Genomic DNA, 20,263 nt, shown 5'->3' on the forward strand with positions numbered 1-20,263 from the left:
CTGATTTTTTCTTGCAGTATAATGCTGGTCCATTTACAGTATCAGAAGAGTTCTCCTGTGATGCAACAGAGTAGGAAGCTGTGGCTGGAATGCAACAAACCCACAGCTATTTGATATAGATCACAATTATTATCACACAGATTATGCTTTATCAGAGATTTAATGTTCTTTCTTTGTAACTGCATTTTCAAACATTGTAATCACCATTAAAGACCATCCCAAATTAGATTCTAAAATGTTATCATCAGTAAATCTCTAAGAACAGACTCAATGAAATGAACAACCTATTCCTAGCATACTTAGTCTCCCCTAGAGCCACAGTCTTCTTCTTAAGAACCTTTGTTTTTCACTATCCAATTTGTTGACTCTTGCTGTGATTTATCCCAGGGTCAAAAGCTAAAAAATTTTGTTTACACATCTGAAATGCTGAAAAAAAACACAGAGTGAATGGCGTCAAGATGCCCCTCACACAAACACAGGACCAGAATCTACACTAATAGGATAAATGATGAGACCCTTGGCAAATCTGATAATAGGGAAGTTTAATTTTAACTTCCATTGCTGTAACTGAATTACTGAGTGAATTCCTTAAGAAAAGAGTAAGCAGTTGAGTTCAAAATAGTGTGAGGTGAGATAGGGGGATGACAAATAATGTCAGATTTTGTATTTTATATAAGCAGAGATTTTGTATTTTATATAAGCTCTCCAGCAGAGAGCTAAACCCCACTGAGCAAGTAAACTCATTGGCAAAACACGTTATAAACTGTAAGGCCACTTAAACTATCCCTACTTCAAGCTACTATTTTTGTGTCCCAGATTGGTTGGTACATTGAACAACCAAGAATGGAGATTCAGCTCATCACTCCTTGATATAATAATAAGGGAAAAGTGAGGTTTTCTGATTGATGGTCTGATTAAAAGAAATGCCAAAAATCTCACAGTGAGGAAAATCAGATCCTCATTATCTGGAGGAGAGAAAATGAAAAACAAAAACCTCCTTTTCCCCCTCCTTATGATAATGTTGCTTCCTTTTTTCTACACTGACGGACAAAAATATCCAACTGGAAAGCAGTAATTCATTTTCAAACTGTATTTGATATTTTCCCATTGAATAGAGTTTATCTGAACAGATAATTAGGATTTCTTTTTCCTTTCCCACTGATTTTCTTTCAACTTTTATCTTCCAAGTGGCAGAAAGCAAGATAAAAGGTGATAGGGTATTACCCTCTTTGTAGAAATAAATGGAGGAAGTTATTTTTGATAACTTTATCAGCTGGGATTGGCACAAGGCCTTTAAGCAAGACTTTCTGGTTTCGATCTATCCATATTTGGACCTGTCATCATTCAGACATCTGACAGTATCTGGATGACATCCACAAAAGTACTGACATAAAATGGGGAAAACCAAACCAAACCAACCGCACCAAAACTTAGAAGCAGATCTCCCGTTCCCTGCAGCCAAGCCCACCGCTTGTGCACGGCTCGCACAAAACACCTGCTCCCACAGTAACATCCAGATACACTCCTGAAAGTGAGTCAAAAGCACAGGCTGGCTCCATGAGCCACAATTTAATTAATCATAAACCCTGAACTGTTCCAATATAGGCACAGAAACAAAGAAATAAGCCTTTCTAAGCACTCTGGAGACATTATTATTTGTAACACACGGGGTCAGTTTTCCACAGGTCTTTATCAGCAGAGCTGCAGTGAAGTCAGCTAGAAACAAGGCTTTGATTTGTCAAGGCTTGTGTCCAGGTTTGGGGACACAAGAATGAAAAAGACAAAAAGGTGTGATGAAACAATAATTCAGAAGATATTCCGAGGATTAAATGTGTTAAAGGTTTTTTTAAAAAGAATAATAAAAACTTATCTGCAATGTTACATGCAGTAGACCTTTAAGAGGCTGGTTTTGGAGAAAAAGGTTTCAGGGGGAAGGAGACAGGGATGTGCAGTGTCCTTATAGGATCAAATCTACCACGCTTTGTTTCTGGCAGGTTCCTTTTGTTTCTTTACCTCACACTTTTCCACCGCTGGCTGCTGGCCGCACTCGGAGCTGTTCCCCGCCACGATGCCGGCCCGCAGGCTCTCGCTGTCGCCCGTGCCCTCTTCCATGGAGTAGGTTTTGGAGTGGTTGCCGCGGTGGTGCGCGGGGCCTCGGCTCTGCGCCAGGCTGAGCTGCTTGCGCAGCACGCGGTTCTCCTCCTCCACCTCCCGCATGCGCACTTCCAGGCTCTCGCGCTCCCGCTGGCTCGACGCCGTGTACCGAGGGCTGTGGGGCTGGGACTCCAGTGGGGACAGCGACACCGGCTTCCCATCTGCACGACAAGGAAACACAGCGCTCCTGTCAGAACACGCTCGAAGCTGCATTTCCCTTGAACGTCGGCGTTGTGAGGCAGGGACGCGTTTCAAATATGGCCATGTTTTAGGCAGACTTGGCACTTCCAGGCCATGCCTAAGTGCACAGTAAACTCAGACAAACACTGAAGTTCTACGAGCTACAGGTCCTACTAATTTTAAAACCACACTAAAAGATAAGCATGTGTTTCTTCGTTCTCATAGGGCTGCCTGCCAGTCTCCAGTCTGGGAAGACAGTCAAGAACATGAGGATTTAATTCAATGACAATTAATATACAGTTAAATATATTTTAGAAATGTATGCAAGATGAAATAATTTTTCTATTCCCACTTCCTCCACAGTCAAATGACAGCATTTTGGCAAGCATTTCGTGCCAAACAGTAGCCCCAGCTGATTCACATGTGAGGAACAGATGGATTTTACTCAGCAACATAGTATTATGTGCTTGCTGAGAAATAAGAAGTTCAGGATAGAAATGTTCAATACACATGTGGGTCAAATTCTGGAAAGTATTTTGGCTTAAATAGACTCAAGGGAATTTTGAAAAAAGTAAAAAGGTTCAATTCAACACCTTCAACTAAAAAGCTGTAAACCAGAAATATGAAATTGGTATTTTCTCTGCTCAAGTAAGCATCAAAAATGAGCTGAAGTATAAACCAGGGAAGTTACGGGAAACCAGGGTCCACAACCAAAGCAACACATTCTACCATCACTTCTCAGTACATTATTGCTACCAAATTTCAAAGGAGCAAATAGGGATGCAGCAGATGTGTTTTCAAAGGAGACACATTTTCACCTAATTTTAATAAAGCTAGAAGTATATACACCCAGACTACAAATTCTCGAAAGCTGGTAAAACCCCTTCACCCTAAACTACTGCTCAAAAATGTTCAAACAAAATCAAATTGAAGCAAAGCAAAAGACAGTGAGAGTTATCCACAGCATCATAAATAGCAAGAAATTCCTTTGCAGTGATGATATATATCTTGTACTAAAGTATTTCTCCGATATAACTTTCTACTTGCATGTATTAAATCACAGAATTATAGAATTGTAAGGTTGAAAAAAACCTCTAAGGTCATTGAGTCCAACTGTTAATCCAGCACCAACATGTTCATCATTAAACCATGTCCATATCCACGTTTTTTGAATATTCAAGGAATTGTGGTGTCACCATTTCCCCAAACAGCCTATTCCAGTGCTTGACCACCCTTTCCATTAAGTCATTTTTCCTAATATTCAACAAAATCTCCAGTGGCACAACTTGAAGTCAATTCATTTCATCCTGTCACTGGTTGCCTGTGAGAAGAGGACGACCCTCACCTGGGCCGCACCCTCCTTTCAGGCAGATGTAGACAGCAATACGGTCTCCCCCTGAGCCTCCATTTCTCCAGGGTAAAGCCCCCAGCTCCCTCAGCTGCTCCTCACAGGACTTATGCTCCAGACCCTTCCTCAGCTTCACAGCCCTTCTCTGGATATGATCCAGCACCTCAATGTCCAGAACTGAGCACAGGATTCAAGGTGTGGCCTCACCAGTGCTAAGTACAGGGGCATGTTTGCTATTTAATGATTTTTCCAGTGCACAGAGTCCCTTTGGTTTTATGAAACAAAAACCAGCCTGGTGGTTTATAAAAGGGAAATCATGCAGTTATTGTTTAGAAGTTCTCCGTAACAACCACATTTTTCACCTACCAACTCAAAACTATCTCCCTGCTACAAAGATCTGTTCATTGCTTGTTCTTCATTGTTTCACATTTACAGGAATGATGAGCAGTCCTCTAAACTGAGTTCATGAAAAAAAACAGCTGTAGAAATCAAAACCTCAATTCTAATTTACATTTTTGAGTTATACAGGTATACATACCTCCTGTTAAGTATATAAATCATTATCTTGATTTTTATCATCATTTGGATAGAATATCTTGCATTCTCTTCCAGACTATCTCCTACAAAAATTGTGTAATTTATTATTTTTACCATTAGCAAAGGTTATGGATAAATCTGAGCCTGAAAAATGTCTCAAAACACACTCTGGGGTTTGGCCACTGATACCTTGAAACTTGAATGCTCCAGCAAATAGTTATTAAAATTAAATAAGATATTTGAAAAGCCTGAAAACAATGGATGCAACAATAGAGGACATAAAGAACAGAGCCATGTTCCAATTAGACATGCAAGAGAATTCTGAGTTATCTTTCCCCACCAAGCTTAGAAGGCATGGAACTGAAGTTGCCTTATTTCTGCTGATGCTCAAGCTAGGAAAACTAAGACTCATTTGGTTGTGATTCTATTGTATCCCTATTACTGGACAGCAAGAGTGTATTGTGTAGACACTCTAAGGTAAAAAGAAAAACACAACCTGTGTTATCATCAGATACACAATTACAATGCAAATCTAGCCAAAGACTTCACTGGGAATCATAACTCCTCACTTGGTGCTTATCCAGCTGACACAGATGTTACTCATCGCTTCCTATCCTTGTCACTGAATTCTGCTACCTTCAAATAATTACCAGAAAAGGTAGCAAGATATGGAAGTAAATCTCAGAACAACCTTCATCAAAATTTCAAAATACGGAAAAAAATTAAATGTATCATTAGCTATGCTATGGACATAAATCAATGGGTCATAAACGCTGCTTTGCCAAAATTAAAAGGGTTGTTTTTATCTTTTAGAAAAAGATACCATTTTGTACATCTGAACAATTGCAGGTACATCCATCAGAAAAGTTCAACTGTTTCTATACAGTATTTAGAAGAAACAGCATAGTTTGAGAAAGGGACTGAAAGAAAATGTCACCTCACTGCCTCAGACTGGAAGTTGCAGCAGCTAACGAGACCAGCCCAGCGTTTACGTAGCTTTGGCTTTAAATGCCAGTAACTCCACTACTGTAGTAAATATTTCTGCTGCTATGTAAAAGGAGTAAGGAAATCCTGTCAGGAATTAAACAACTAGCTGGCTTCTTCATCTGAAATGTACAACTAGTTCAAATGCATTAATTTACTACAGAAATTATCTATGTTTTGTTACAAGTTACAAAGTCCAAGATATTTTCTGGATTTATCTCCTCAGGGATCATACAGGTGGACAAGTCATGTTTAGTTACTAATATTGCTCACTATTCTCAGGGGTATCATAATGTATTTGGTATATCTGCATATCCCAACTCTCTGCTGCAAATAATAATGTGACAATTCCAGGACCCATTTGATATAAAATTATAAAACCAAAAGTGAACAGTTTGATCTTAATACTCAGAAATAAAGTAATATTTTTCATAAATTCAGAGATTGTATAACTCAAAATTCTTCCCCATATGAGGCTGGCAAGGCTGATGGCAAGATACTACTTGATTTAATTCTATTATCATACTGGACACGTGAATACACAGACATGGCAAAATGCCTCTGGGGAGCTACAGCCTAGTACCTTGTCGCTCTTGGGGCGGTCACGTCACACATGGACAGTGCCTCAGATAAAGTGCAAAAAGCCGTTTATTAAACAAAGCAGCCTCTTTTATACACTTATTGTATGTTGTCATTTGTGTTACAAATTCATTGGCTGCTAAGCTACTACAATATACTTACTGGCTACTACTAACTAAAACATATATTCATTGGCTACCTACAGCATAAGCGTTCAAGCATTCAGAAAAACAACAGGTGCAGATACGTTGCTGTTCCTCTCCTCCTATTGTTTAACTTTCATGCTTCTGTTTATACTATATTCTCATGGATAAAAACTAACTGCTTTTCTTCTCATGGGCTTTTCTCACGAATAGAAGTTAACCATGTCCAAATTAAGGTCTGTGAAGCCTGCAGACCTGCTGTCAGCCTCAACAGTACATAAACAGCAACACACACTACCTTAATTCCCTTCCTAGAATTCTCCAAGGTAGTGCAAGGACTGTGTGTTTCATCTCACCTGTGAAGAAGGAGTAAGTGGATTAATGCTAGGGACCACTGATGTCTGATTGTGTGTGTTGCTTGGTAGAAGAGTTAAACTGATTGCACTGCACTTGAATTTTATAGTTTATAGTAACTGGCAGAGTGCTCTGAGCTGGTGTCTAGGCACTTTTTATCTAATCTAAATCAAAATAAAATAACATAGCACATAACGAGGTCTGTGTGACTTTGGGACTGAAGATCTCCCAGGGAACACTACAAGGAACATTACTGTGCTCTGAAGCAAGCAGTACACTTTTGAATGGTGTAATAAATAATAATAAAGCTATTATTTTTTATTCTTCATTTGGGGTTCTTGCTCTATTTTTGGACTTTGGTAGTTTCAGATTTAATTTTTTTTTCCCTGTGTCAAGCCTTTTACTTCACACTTGTGCTAATGCAACTGTACCGACAAAGACCTGCAAAATTCCTCTGTCCACAAAACAAAACCCAAACACAAAGCTGAATAATTATTTCATGGTTGACATCAGTCAATGACTTATCATCACACTAGGTCCAACAATTCAGAAAACTTGACAATATGTAAGTTCTGGATATATGAAATCACATGGATTTAAGGCAACAGATTTCATTAATGCTTACTTAAGCAGAGTGCTTTAGGACACTGGACAAAATAAAGCCATCAGAAAGCAATCCAGCATAGTTCACTTGAAAGGAGATGGACTGAAGCAGTGGCATTTTCTTTCTTACATATAAAACCTACAGGATAGGCATTAAAACACAGTTCCTTGTTTTGTTGTTATCAGATTTGGAGAGTCCAGAAAAGGACCCACTGGCATTGGAAAGTTGCTGGGGGAAGAGCCACAGAGAAAAAAGAAAAGTTTATCCAAGTGTTAACTGGGTAAGGGAGAAAGAAGCAGAGCGTAGGGAAGCAAAATTTTCTGTGATTCAGAGAAGAAAACTGCAGAAGTAGGGGTCCCAAGTTTTTTGGACAACCCTGAACTAAAATGCTTACAATTGTGTTAGAAACTATCTGAGGCCCACAAATTTATGGAGCATGTTTTGGGAGGATTTTTAAAAACTTTTTACATTTCGTTTGCTAGCAAGCACAAACTACTTGCTTTTTGGCATCTTTACAAGGTCTAGAGGTTTCCATGTGTTTCAGCTATTATTCACCCCCTGCCTAACAGCATGAAATGCCTTTAAAATGAACTAACTGATGGCAGTGCACTCTAGGCTGCTTCTTAGGTTAGAGGAAGTTACGCTGCCCAGAGACAGCATTTCAGTCTATCTGACTACAGGTACAAGCTATTTCTCCATTTCATGAACATTCGTTCACATTTGAAAATTCACATTATCTGCGCCCACTCTGAAGACTAGCAGTATAACAATTTTAATGAAAAGCCAATATTTTCAGAAAGAAATGGGATAGCAGGCAACCACCCTCATGACTTTCCCTCTGCGAAGGCCACAAAATCATTTCAAGTTCATTGCACTATTATTTTTTCCCACATAAAGACCATTTTGGAGAACTCCATGGACCTTAAGGGAAAAAAAAAGAAGACTGCAGTGAGGACTACAAAGACATAAAAGCCTGGTGTAAGCAGATAAACTATCCCTTCTGTTCTGGAGTTCTAGCTCAATTTTAATCACCTAACACCTTAATACTCCATGCACTTCTGCTCAGCTGGCTGCTCTGGTACGTCCTGGCTATATGAGCAGCTATGCATTAATTCCTTTCTGCTAACACTTTGGTACTTTTAGATATGTGCCTCCATGAGTAGGTGCTAAAGCATCCCAAAGTGCTTATTCTCACACTTACCAAGGTGTTTTTTTTCTCCAACAACTTTTTGTCCAACACTGTAGTGTGATCTCAACTAGAAGTAGAAAACCTTGCCCAAACAACCATTTTAACAGTGAAACATAGTCCAAGCAATTTACTTCAAGTCTGTGAACACAGAACTTCATCCAAACATGATATGAGACAATTACAAGCTCATGCTTTTCAAGTGTCAGAGGCAGAAAGTTTAACACTGAAAGATGTCACAGTAAGAGCACTGAAGGCTGATGTCCACTAGACAGAGACAGCACAAGAAATAACAACGAAGCCTTTTCATGCAGTCCAAACAAGTTTCCTCAGCTCTGACAGAGGAACTTCTCCCGTCAGCATTAAGTCCTTCTCAGGATTTGGCACAGACAACGTATGTGTTAAATTACATGTTATTTAGTTAGGAGAGACTGTTTACACTGGAAATGCCAATCAACCATCAGGCCTGGACTTAGTCAATAGTAATTGCACTTAGGAACTTCAGCGTGTTCTTTAAGTACTAAATTTGTGTTCAATTCTACTGCTGTTAAGGGTACTTAAGGACACATTAACATGGTTTATTGAACCCAAATCTGAACCATTCAATTCCACTGCAGGCCAGCCTTACTTAAAGAATCATGTTATTGCCTGCTGTTCATACGCAGGGAAATAACCTTCTCAGTGTCCTTTCCTTGAACAAAATAGCCCTCTACAACCAGTGGATTCAGAAATTAAACTTATCACCCACAAAAAACCTTCACCCCCAGAACATCAGACTTGCAAAGTGCATTGAGTTTGCTTCACCAGGTTTTGACAGCAGAGGGGCTCCAGGGATGGCCTCTGTGTGAAGCTTCTGGAAGCTTTCCCCATGTCCTAGAGAGCCAATGCCAGAGGGCTCCAAGATGGACCTGCTGCTGGCCAAGGCTGAGCCCATCAGAAACACTGGTCACCTATAGGGTGACCATAAAGAAGGGGCAGGAAGTTACTACACAGAAGCAATTGTAGCCAGAGAGGAGAAGAGTGAAAATACAGGAGAGGAAAATTTTGCAGGCACCAAGGTCAGTGAAGAAGGGAGGTGCTCCAGGCACCAGAGCTAAGATTCCCCTGCAGCTGTGGGAAGACCATGGAGAGGCAGCTGTGGCCCTGCAGCCCATGGAGGTCCATAGATCCACGTGGAGGACCATATACCAGAGCAGGTGGATGCCCAAGGGAGGCTGTAACCCTATGGGGAAGGCCACACTCGAGCAGGCTTGCTGGCAGGATTTGTGACCCCTGTGTAGGGGTGTCACCCTGGAGCAGTGTATTCCTGAAGGACTGCACCCCAAGGGATGGACCCATGCTGCAGCAATTTGGGAAGAACTGCAGCCCATGGGAAGAACTCCCTTGGAAGAAGTTTGTGGAGGACTGCCTCCCATGGAAGGGACTCCATGTTGAAACAGAGAAAGAGTGTGAGGAGGAAGGAGGAGCAGAGACCACATGTGATGAACTGACCACAATCCCATTTCCTGTTTCCCTGCACCGTTACAAGGAAACAGGGAGGGAAAATCAGGAATAAATTTAATTTGGGAAGAAGGTGGGAAATAAAGTGCGTTTTTTAGACTGGGTTTTATTTCTCATTACCCTACTGTCATTTGATTGATAATAAATAAAATTAATTTTCCTGGGTTGAGTCTGTTTTGCCTGTGACAGTAATTGGTGAATGACCTCTTTCTGTTCTTGTCTTGACCCATGTGCTCTTCATTATATTTCCTCTCCTCTGCGCAGCTCAGGAGGGAAAATGAAAGAGCAGCTTTGGTGGGCACTTGGTGTCCAGCCAGGGTCAACCAGCCACTGAAGTCAAACACTTAAAAGTTTGGAAATGTGAAAATAATAGTCTCCTGTTCAATCTATGCTGTCATCCCCTTGGGTCTGCTGACAGGATCATTAACTGCATGATCACCACTTTGTTTCCGAAGACTATCAGCATCACTGTGTGCATAGGATGGATGGCGACCACAGCTATTTAGCAGGTTGCTTCAGCTCATCATTCTGTTTGTGACCATACATACATATCCTGCTATGAAAAAAAGACTTACTTATTCCCTCACTGGTCTATGACGTTCATTGCTATATACTTTAATGCAGCACAGGGATCAGTAACCTATTTTTCAAAGTTTTTTAAAGGAAAGGTGGTACTATCAGTCCCTCTTTTACAGTCAAGCAAGACGTTTTGGAGTCATTAACACTCACAGAAAATACCAGTTTTGGATGCACAGCTGAGATGGATCTGATACAGTTTTTCAACAAATAATCACCTTTTCTGCACTACAGTTTTTTCAAAAGACAGCTACACATGCAACAGTATACGCTTAACACTTCTGTAATGCAGGAGTCTGCAAGCTGGAAATCCAGGAAATGTGGGGAAAAGTACTTAGCAGCAAGTTGCAATGTCTTTTTCTTATGAACACCATGTAATGAACTCGGTGGTAGAGACAGAAACAATTTCTCAGAGCAAATTCGACTTCATAAATTACAAAGTTGTCCCTGCCTTGCTCATGACATGACTTCCAGTCTCTTAAATTAACTAAATGGAGTGCTGCAAGAACCACTTTCACTGCAGAGCTGCATTTGCTCTGCACGTAAAATGATGAAGGGGCTGTGTTTCAGAAAGGGTTTGCAGTTGTACCATCAATGATGGCATCGTGCTGCATAACTACAGAGAGCTGTTTATGTGCTGGCTGAGCAAATGCAGTTCTGACTGGGATGCTCTAATAGGGATAATAGGGATGGTAAACAGGGAAGGACACCAGGTAAAGAAAAAGCACTTCTGGGATTCCTCCCCCCTTGCGTGGGGTCCTCCTCCCCTGGAGTAGAGGCATGGCCTCCGGGGTATACCTACTCCCTGGTCAATCCCGTTCCCCATTGGTTGTTTTGTGTTCCCCTGTGTGGGGAGGACCCTACTTGTCCCGTGATTGTTCAGCTCTTCAGCAGGACCCCGGCCATGTGGCTGGAAAATAAAGATCTCTAAAACATCTATCAAGAATCCCTCCCTATTTCTTTCCACGGGCCTCACTGTCTAAAGCACGTTGCAGGAGACATCCCTGCAACAAAGCACATAGCAACAGAATGCAGGAAGAAACAGGGCAAGAAAATCTAAACATAAACATCCTTCTTGGAAACAGATGTGGCTTTTTTTAATAGTTTGCTTTTTTCAAAAGAAATATTGGCTCATTAGCTAATTATGAATGTTGACTCATTAGCATATTCAAAACAAGGGCCCATAAGTCTTAAAATATTTGTTCATTTCCTTGCCTAGAATACAATAACTTTTTTTGTTCATCTCATTGTCTTTCCCTGTTTTGCATTGCCTTGGCAATATATATGCCTCTTCAAGGAAAGGACTAAAAATAACATTTCCCTCCTTTCCACTGGCAGCGGAGATGTAAGAAAATAGTATCTTATCAGAGTGAGCACTGAGGGAAAAAAGATTTTATCAGGGACTTGGCTTGACGAAGATAACGTATTATCGAGAGGGGAACTTGGCAAAGATAACACATTATCAATATCAGGAGTAAAGCCTGAGGAAAATAATGTCTTAATACCTATTAGATTCTAAATAAGCCATCTGTGCTCTTGACAAATTGTTATTTTCTCCAAGTCCCATTCCTGTAAAGATGTTGACTTTTTTTGGCAAACCACTTCTTTAGCAGTTGGGAAGCGGAGGAGAAAGAGGAGAAAAGGAAACTCCTTCTCCCCAAAGGTAGACGGGTATTCTCTTTCTTTTCAAAAGCTTTGCAAGCAGGTCAAGACTGCCAATGTGACAGCCTGAACTGTTCACATGTTCAGATCCTGAAGGGGTATTGCAGGGAAATCAACAACAACAACACTCAGCAAGTACACTACAGAGCATCCCATGACAGGAGGAGAGGGTCAATGCCCCTTCTGTCCTCTGACCATGCTACCAAACTCTGAGGTGTTGCTTGAAGGATTTTTGGCAAACACACTTTTCTACAGAGGTGATGACTGGCCATCCCTTAGCAGTGACTTTTTGTCATAAACAACCTCATCACAATTAGCACTATTAACTTGGGGTACAAATAAATGAGCCCTTCTAGATCAGGGACAGACACAAATCACCGTTCAGTTAGAGGTTACCATTCCCACAGCTTAAGCTGACCCAGAGGGTCACACAGTGCTTCTCATCTCCTGCAGTGCAACACATCCAACTCAGCTTAAGCTGGTCTGAGCCAGCCCAATTACCTCTGCCCTGAAGCACTCCCCTCCACCACCTCCACTATGGGGGTAGAGACAAACCACTGCCTAGTGGGTGCCTGTGCCCTGAGGCTGAAACCTTCTCCAACTCAATTATAAATCTTTAGAGTTTCAATCTGGATGAATTTAAATAAATTGTGGCACCTCCTGGAAAATGAGAAATCCAATTCATAGTAGGACGGACTACTAAATGCTTTAAACGGCAAAATGTGGGTGAATGCCACTGGTGATTCACAGGAATGGGCAAGCGGGGAATAATTAGAAGGGAAGCTGTGGAGGGCCTGTAGGAGTGTGATGTGAATAATAAAGCACACTTAGGAAAAGGCATATGAATGATATCTGCAGGGTAAGTATTTGTAGCCAGCTGAATTTCCCTGGTGTACAGTAGGAGTGGGAGGGAAAACAATGGGATTCGTTAATCTGAAATTTTTCCTATGGAGAAGCAGCATCTCCTTTTTTATTAACCATTTGGATATTTTACACCCAGGTATTCCTCTCTGTTCAGATGTGAGCTTTGTGTTAAGGTGACTACTGGCCCTGATATAGCAGAATACATAATCAGCAGCAGGCAGCCATTACAGCTCTCTGAGGTAAAGCATGTGTCCAAATGTGTCACTGCAGCTGTACATGGTACTGTGACTATCATTCATGGCAGTGGGACGTAAAAGACTGGAGCTATTCTATATTGGCTCCTGCTCAGTAATAAACTGTGGAAGAGATAGGAAGGGGAAAAGCCTAAAATACAGCACTTTACAGTGTTTTTTACAAGGACAGAAAGTACAAGAAATAATTTATATAAGCTTAGAAAATATATATATCTATGTTTCTACAATTGCCACAGCAACCACAAGCTAGAGACAAGCATGCTCAATGCAAGCCTAGTAGCAGTTAATTCCCATTCTGTTGCTGATGATTAGCCTCAGCTGCTCATCAATAGAGACTCCAGCTGATAATTATTAAGTTAAACTTTTGAGCAGTATTTGCATATGTAAAGCACGCTTTCCCTGCTGAAGCAACAATGGATGTTATAATGCATTTCCTGATTGTACAGCTCTTGGATTTGGGGAACCTGGGCAAGAGAGTCTGCTTTGCATACCCTTCCTTATCCTCATCCGGCCAACCATTCAGAAGAAATGCACTTGCACACACTGGCATCTACAAGCTACAGTGGAAAACATTCATAACCCTGCAGAAGAGGAAAAATGCAACAATTCATTTCAACCAGAATAATACAAAAGACAGCTTTGCATATTCCTCTAAACACTTACCTTAGCTTGCTTACAACGTAAAAAATGGGCAACAACAGGTCTGTGACAAGGTAGCCTGGTCACCTTAAAAGACACGTGGAAACTCCAGTGGACAGATTTGGTCCATTAGTTCCCAGTGACCTCCAGATGTGGAGGAAAATTCAGTCTCGTTATGTGATTCTCTGCTAAGCTTTTTCCCATCTTACTTCCTCCAGACAAGAATTTCATCTCCTGAATGTGATACTTTGTCATCAGTAACAGCCATGCCCCCTGATTAACTGTAGTGTCAAAAATACAGATAAACACACACAACGTGTAGATTACATTTATCTGTTCAGTCCCCAATGTTTTCATAATTCCATGACAGACAAGGCATGCCCAGATCTGGTTAATACCCAAGAAGTTCAGAGGCACAGTCCCTTAAGGGATAAGGAAACACGAAAAAGCATTGGGAAGATCTTTATGGAATCTGTAACAAAACTATCTGTGCCTCCATGTAGCCGCCATATCACTTTGGTTTGAGTCCATCGTAGGCGTAATATCAACAGACCTGAATGGTTTTTTAATCAAACAACAATAAACGGTAAAGCAAAAGATCTGCTTATTTGGTTATAAAAAATGTAAAGCAAAAAGTAAAGCAAAAGTTTGGCTTTATATAAACATAGGAGATGGGTTGAAAAAGGGAGGTCTAAGGGAATGCAGGTGGTCAGCCTCTAGGAAAGTCACTCTCTTTCAACTAACAGTTTAAAATTTAGTTAATAGCAAAATTTGTGTGCCTTGCTGGAAGTCACCTGTTAGCAGTGTTACACACAATCTCAAAAGTGGACTTTCAGCACATATACAGAAAAGCTGCAGTATTAGTTCAGGCTGCTTGGTGATGCTGAAACCTGCTCAAAAGCTTGTTATATCCCTTAATCTCCCTTAGCACAGAGATGCCATCAGAGAACCATGTGCTGGTATTTTGATTGAGGCTGCTGAAAAATGAGACTGTCTGAATACTGACTGAACATCAAGGCTTGTTCAAGGATAAATAAGTAAGTAAAAAAAATCCAAATTCTGCACCACAGCATTTCTTCCTTAGCAGTACCAAGATCTGTAAAAACCTTCAAATCTCATAGAGCTCAAACCAACAACAGCCAGGAGCACACATATAAAGTCAAGCAGCAAAGAACAAATTTTCATATCAGTGATTGTTCTTCTTTATAAATGTATCTGAAGATTAAACAGGCAGACATCAGTGTTATTCCTCTGATGACGTAACATCACAAAAGTTATTAATATCTTTCAGTATTGAGTCTTTTTTTCTCCCCACACATTCTCAGCACTTCATTTGCTGCACCTGTCACTTCAGACACTTCAGTCCCAAAGAAAAGTGAAGGCAAAATGCAAATAACTGCATATTCAGGACACATGAAGGCTGATCAGTGTTATGACATTTATCTTCACTTATGACAAGAGATAAAATAACTCAGGAGTTAGTTTCCTGTCCTCCTCATGAAGAAAAATGTCATACCAGATCGTCATGTAGTATATACAGCAAAATTGCTAACACACTTTGCAGAGGAAAGAAAGAGCTCAGCAGTGATACAGATGGTAGGTTACATGTCATGGCTATGACATCAGAAATGAAACACACATCATTTTAAAATAGTAGATGTAAAAATAAGTCATGGCAGAAGAAATACCCCTACAACAACAGTACATAAGTTAGTTAAGGGCAACTAGTTAGACTATTTGCAAAAGTTAAAATTATATTAAATAGCAATGAGTTGTTCGTGGAAGTCAACAGTGCTTTCAGAATTAGCTTCAGTGTGGCAAAATATCTACTCCAGGACTACAATCATATTTTTGGTGATCAGACTCCATTGACATGTAATATGGAACCTCTTTTTTCCATTAACTTACTCAACATTTACCTTTTAAAAAGTATTTAGCTTTAATATATTACAAATGCTCCTTCTACAAAGATAGAGTAAGTTTGTAAGAACTGATTTTTTATCAGATATATCTGATAGCTGTATCAGGTAGACACAGATTTAATTTCTATCAGAGACCTAGGTTTCCTATAATACATGAAGAAATTACTCTTTTTTATTATAATCTTGTTTTGTTACAAAAGTGAAGACAGCATATCAGAAACATAATCCTGTTTCAAGTCAGCAAAAGACAACACTTGGTGACTGTGATGAAAACAAGCATAGGTCTAACACTGCATGGTATGTGCATGCATACAGCACGGAGCATGGTGGTGTCATTTTTATCTTGCACCACAAATATACCCAGTGCTGTACTGTTTTAGGCCAGAATGTGGGCCATGTCCCCTGTGCCCCATCACAAACCTGCTGAGCTTCCTGTGAAGCAAGCAAAGGAAATTTTTCATTTTCAAGCAGCCAAAAGTTTATTAAGGTTAAAAACAACAAACTGGGAACAAGACTTAGATGTTCTCCTTACTAAGGGTTTGTCTTGTAACAGAGGAGGGGTATCTTTGAGACTAATTCACATTTCTGCTGTGGTGCACAGAAACATCTCCATGTATGCTTAGGATCCTAAACTACATTTCTAAATAAGCCTACTCTTGTGTGTGGCAACACTGAGGTTAAGCCCCACTGACATCCTTATTTACTATTATAAAATAAGGTTGCTTTACTCAATTAGAGCAGCAGTGCTCAATATTGACAGGATCTGCATATCTTTAAGTAAACATTTTCCCTTCTTTTATTCTCAGATAGATCTCTACATTCTTAAGTTTTCATTACCTCCAGGTGTTCTCCTCAAAATATGCTGCATGAGACCTCTTTAGTAAGTACAGACAATGTGGGATTTTTAAGGATGTTTTTGTTAGGTAGACTGGATGCAGGGCCAAAAGCCATTGGTTTTCTACACTGATGTATACTGTGAACAATTGATGTCTGTGGCAAGTTTTTGTGTTGGAGTAAAGGGAAGACGAAGGTGGAGGCATTTACAAAAATTACTGTATTGTGTTGTGTCTAGAGGTGAATTACAGTCTTAAAACTGTCCTTTACAGATCTTCAATCTGTCCTGAACAGATCTTCACTAAAAATATCTATCCATCTTCCTTTGTTTGTTTAATTATAGGTTTATTCACTTCTACCATTTGAAATATCTTTTACCCTAACATCTCAGCAGAATAGACAGAGACTTGACCAAAATTGTTTCATATTGAAAAACCCCAAATTAACATAACTTATGCCTAAAGAACAATCAGACATGGAAAAAGCCATCAGCTACTTAACAAAAATGCTGCAACTGTAAAAGTCCTTTAAAGGTCAAGCAAAAGAAGAAACAACAACACGAGGGAGGAAAAAAAAAAGAGAGAGAGAGAAGAAGGTGGCTTCCTTTCTCATCTGCTTCCATCTTAGGAAAAGGGAAGGATCTCAGTCATTATTTTTAGTTATATATTCCATATATATTTGACCTAATCTAGACATAGAAATCAGCTGTTAAGAACCGACATAGCATAAAGTAGAAGAGTGAATGTTAAAGATCATTATATCCATCACCTTTCTTTTCCCTCTAAGAACAGGCTGCTGCAATACATGTACCCTTATGGAAAATAAGGAACCATGGACTTCTCCCTTCTAAAATATGACCATCTACCCAGGAAAAACTGAGGCGGGCAATGGACTAGGAACACTTTATTGTCCTATTAGTATCAAGTCTGATTTCTAAATTATGCCTTGTTCTGGTCTTAACTATCATTAAAACAGTACAGATATTGAGTTATACCAGCCCTGACTTTATGCCTTCCCCTGAAGAAAATCCTGTATTTCTAACATTATATAATATGTATCTTGTCCCTTATGGTAAAATTCCAACAGACAGGATATTTGAATATGATTTCTTATGTTTGGAGAGACAGTCTCTCCTCTTCTGAGAAACTGTAACTTCAGCAGGTATATATTTAAAATTCATACTAGCACCTTATACTAGCAACTTCTATGGAAATGATTTGGTTTCTTATTTGATGAGCACAAATATTTATTGTGAATTCCATCAGACAATGCTATTCTTTCTTTTCCTGAATAATCTGACTGCATCCAATCATCAGGGAAAGTTGTATTAAAACTGTATTTAAAGTCTTGCAATATTTTAGATTTATTGAAAAGTCAAATTTTGGAGCCACATGAGAAAATATCGGTGCTATTTGCTTGTTTCTTTTGCAGTAAGATCTTATTTTCATCCCTGCAGCAGAAGCTGAGGAAACATCACCTATCATGATGAAAAAACAGAAGACAAAGCTCTTAAAAACTTATCATTTTAGATATAGTAAATTATGCCTTTTGAACACTTTGAACTAGCAATGCAAAATTTTAATTAGGACTGTTCAAATGCCTTGTGCTTTACCATGACAGCAGGTATGTCAGGTAGGATGGGTAAGTGAAGGGCCACCACCTGTGACAAGTTTGTGACAGCTATGGTGCAGCCACCAATTCACCCTAAAGAGAATGAAGACAAACCTCAGAGTTGTCAGGCATTTAAAGGAGCCTAAAAACCCTGTAGTAATCTTCAGCAGAACTTTCAAGACTACAGAATTGTACCTGATAAATAAATACACAAAATTAACAAGTATTTATCATCAATTTGAATTATTGAGGGCTTGTTTATTTTTGTTGGAATTATCTTTGAGAGGGTTTTGCAGGCAAAGTTTTGCACTGAAAAACGTTATTTCCACTGATCTCTCCCCAGTACACATAATGGGGTTCTCTCCTTCTCCATACTGAGCACTCAAAAGGTGTCCAGATTGCAGGAAAAAATGCTCAAATAAAGGTAAAATGCTGTAATTTCTACTCTGTCACACTATGATGCTTACAAAGCTGAAGTTTAATTCTGCCAAGCATATAAACCTCCAAATCTGTTAGATATAAATTAACACGTATTTAATTTCACAGCTGTGCCTTTTCCCTTTTTGATTCACCACCACCACCTTTTTCTGCTTCTCTTGTTCAAGCATTTTGCATCTGGCTCATAATCAGGTCCTGATGATCCTTAATGCCTTGATTTCAGAGGCCAGCATTCCCCAGTTCCTTTCTCCATTTTGAAATTTCTACAAATTCTATCTCCATCCTCTGTGTGGCTGTGCAGACTGTAATCCCTCGTAATAGGCTGATGCTGATCCTGCTCTATGGATTAACCAGTGTAAAATGCCTATGTAATGAACTCATACCTTCCAAACTGAGCAGTCCAGGTATATCTAATCTAACCAACTGGCTTTTATCAGCTGCACACAAGAGATGTGAAAATAAGCTTAATTTCAAGCCTCAGTCACATAGCTACAACCATGTTATTATTTTTTGTATTTAACAGAATGAGCATCTGTGAGGAATTCTAAGGCACACTCTGTAGTTATACATCACTGGATTTGGTATGGCTCAAGATTCTTTGAAAACTGTGAAATGACAATATTTTCATGCCTGGTTTTGATTATTTCTCTTAAAAAGAGAAAGGGAAGAAATATTGCTGAACTTCAAGTGCAATTTGCTGCTTTATTCTTGTGAAATCTGTATTCTCATGCCAGATGGTGTCTGAGTTATCAAAGTTATTACCCTAAACTCAATTAGGGAAGAATGAAAGTAATTAAGTAGGGGATGAAGTGACAGAAGTATTCAAGATATAAAGCATCTAATATAGGTGAGGACTCTCTAAATTAGATAGAAATTCATCTATAAATGCAACCTAAAACAGAACAGCTTCAGCCTTCACTTTCAAATATTCTAAGACATTGTGCAAAATTCAGTACTTGTTCAAGTGGGCACAATTCCTAGTGACACTATGGCTGTAGAAGGTGGGAGTAATTTTTTTTTTTCTGGAGAGTCTATTACTAGCAGTCACCAAACACATTTTGAAACAGTTATGGCTCAAAATGTTCCTGTATTTGTTGTGGAATGGCTTTTCAGGCTGTTCTGTCAACTCAGGAATGCTTGTTTCCTTTCTTAATCCTGGCTGGTTTGTACTCACCACAGCAAAAAAAAAAAAACAATTACAGGAAATACATTTTACCATAAAACCTGTAAAGTAGACACCACAGAGGTACTGTTAACACTTATTTTACATTTCTTTTTTCTTTCCCTATTTGCTTTTAGTTCGATAACGTAACTCTAAAGTTGGCACTGAGCTACAGATATGACCAAGAACTGCAGCTACAGGTTTTAAGATGAAGCAGCCAAAATTATTTTCAACCTACTAATGACAGTCTACTTATAAGAGAAATTGGTAACAAAACCCAATCAAAACAAATCTCTTTTACTTACCAACACTCACTTCTGCATAGCTTCAACTGACAAGAATCATGCTCACGGATAAAACTAGCCAGGATTATTTGCTAGTGCTCTGCAGGCTGTTCACTCATTTTCTCTTTAACAGAGATATATAACCAAATTCTCAAGATATGTGTAGATGAAGGATGATAAGGAAAATGTTGTTGTGTTCCAGAATGCTCAGAATTGGAGCTGCATGGCTGAAAGAAAAGGAACATGTACTGCTTTAGGGAACAGGAATGTAGCTTATGCTACTGCCACAGGTAAAATCCCTGGCCAGAAAGGGAACAAATTAAATCCTAATAATGCATGTATCTCTTGCTCCTCCACATACCATAACACAGCGATACCATACTACGCCATGCCATACCTAAAAGTACAAAGTGGAATGAATACACGAATTTCAAGTATAAGCAAGTAT

General features: G+C 39.5%; 1 protein-coding gene across 4 annotated transcripts in view; it reads right to left on the reverse strand.

Annotated features, from left to right (window-relative positions):
• The window catches only part of LARGE1 (LARGE xylosyl- and glucuronyltransferase 1), a 272,337-nt gene that overhangs the window by 137,465 nt on the left and 114,609 nt on the right, over positions 1-20,263 (reverse strand). For 2 of the 4 annotated variants that reach the window (XM_048300960.1, XM_048300959.1), the window contains one exon: positions 2,014-2,315. In XM_048300960.1, the coding sequence (XP_048156917.1) occupies positions 2,014-2,315 (302 nt within the window). Of the gene's footprint in view, positions 1-2,013; positions 2,316-14,670; positions 14,677-19,836; positions 19,855-20,263 lie in introns of those variants that run through there. The other 2 variants (XM_048300962.1, XM_048300963.1) reach the window with 2 other exon arrangements.

The sequence above is a fragment of the Corvus hawaiiensis genome, chromosome 4 (genome assembly GCF_020740725.1).
Source record: "Corvus hawaiiensis isolate bCorHaw1 chromosome 4, bCorHaw1.pri.cur, whole genome shotgun sequence".
In the NCBI taxonomy this organism is placed as follows: domain Eukaryota; kingdom Metazoa; phylum Chordata; class Aves; order Passeriformes; family Corvidae; genus Corvus; species Corvus hawaiiensis.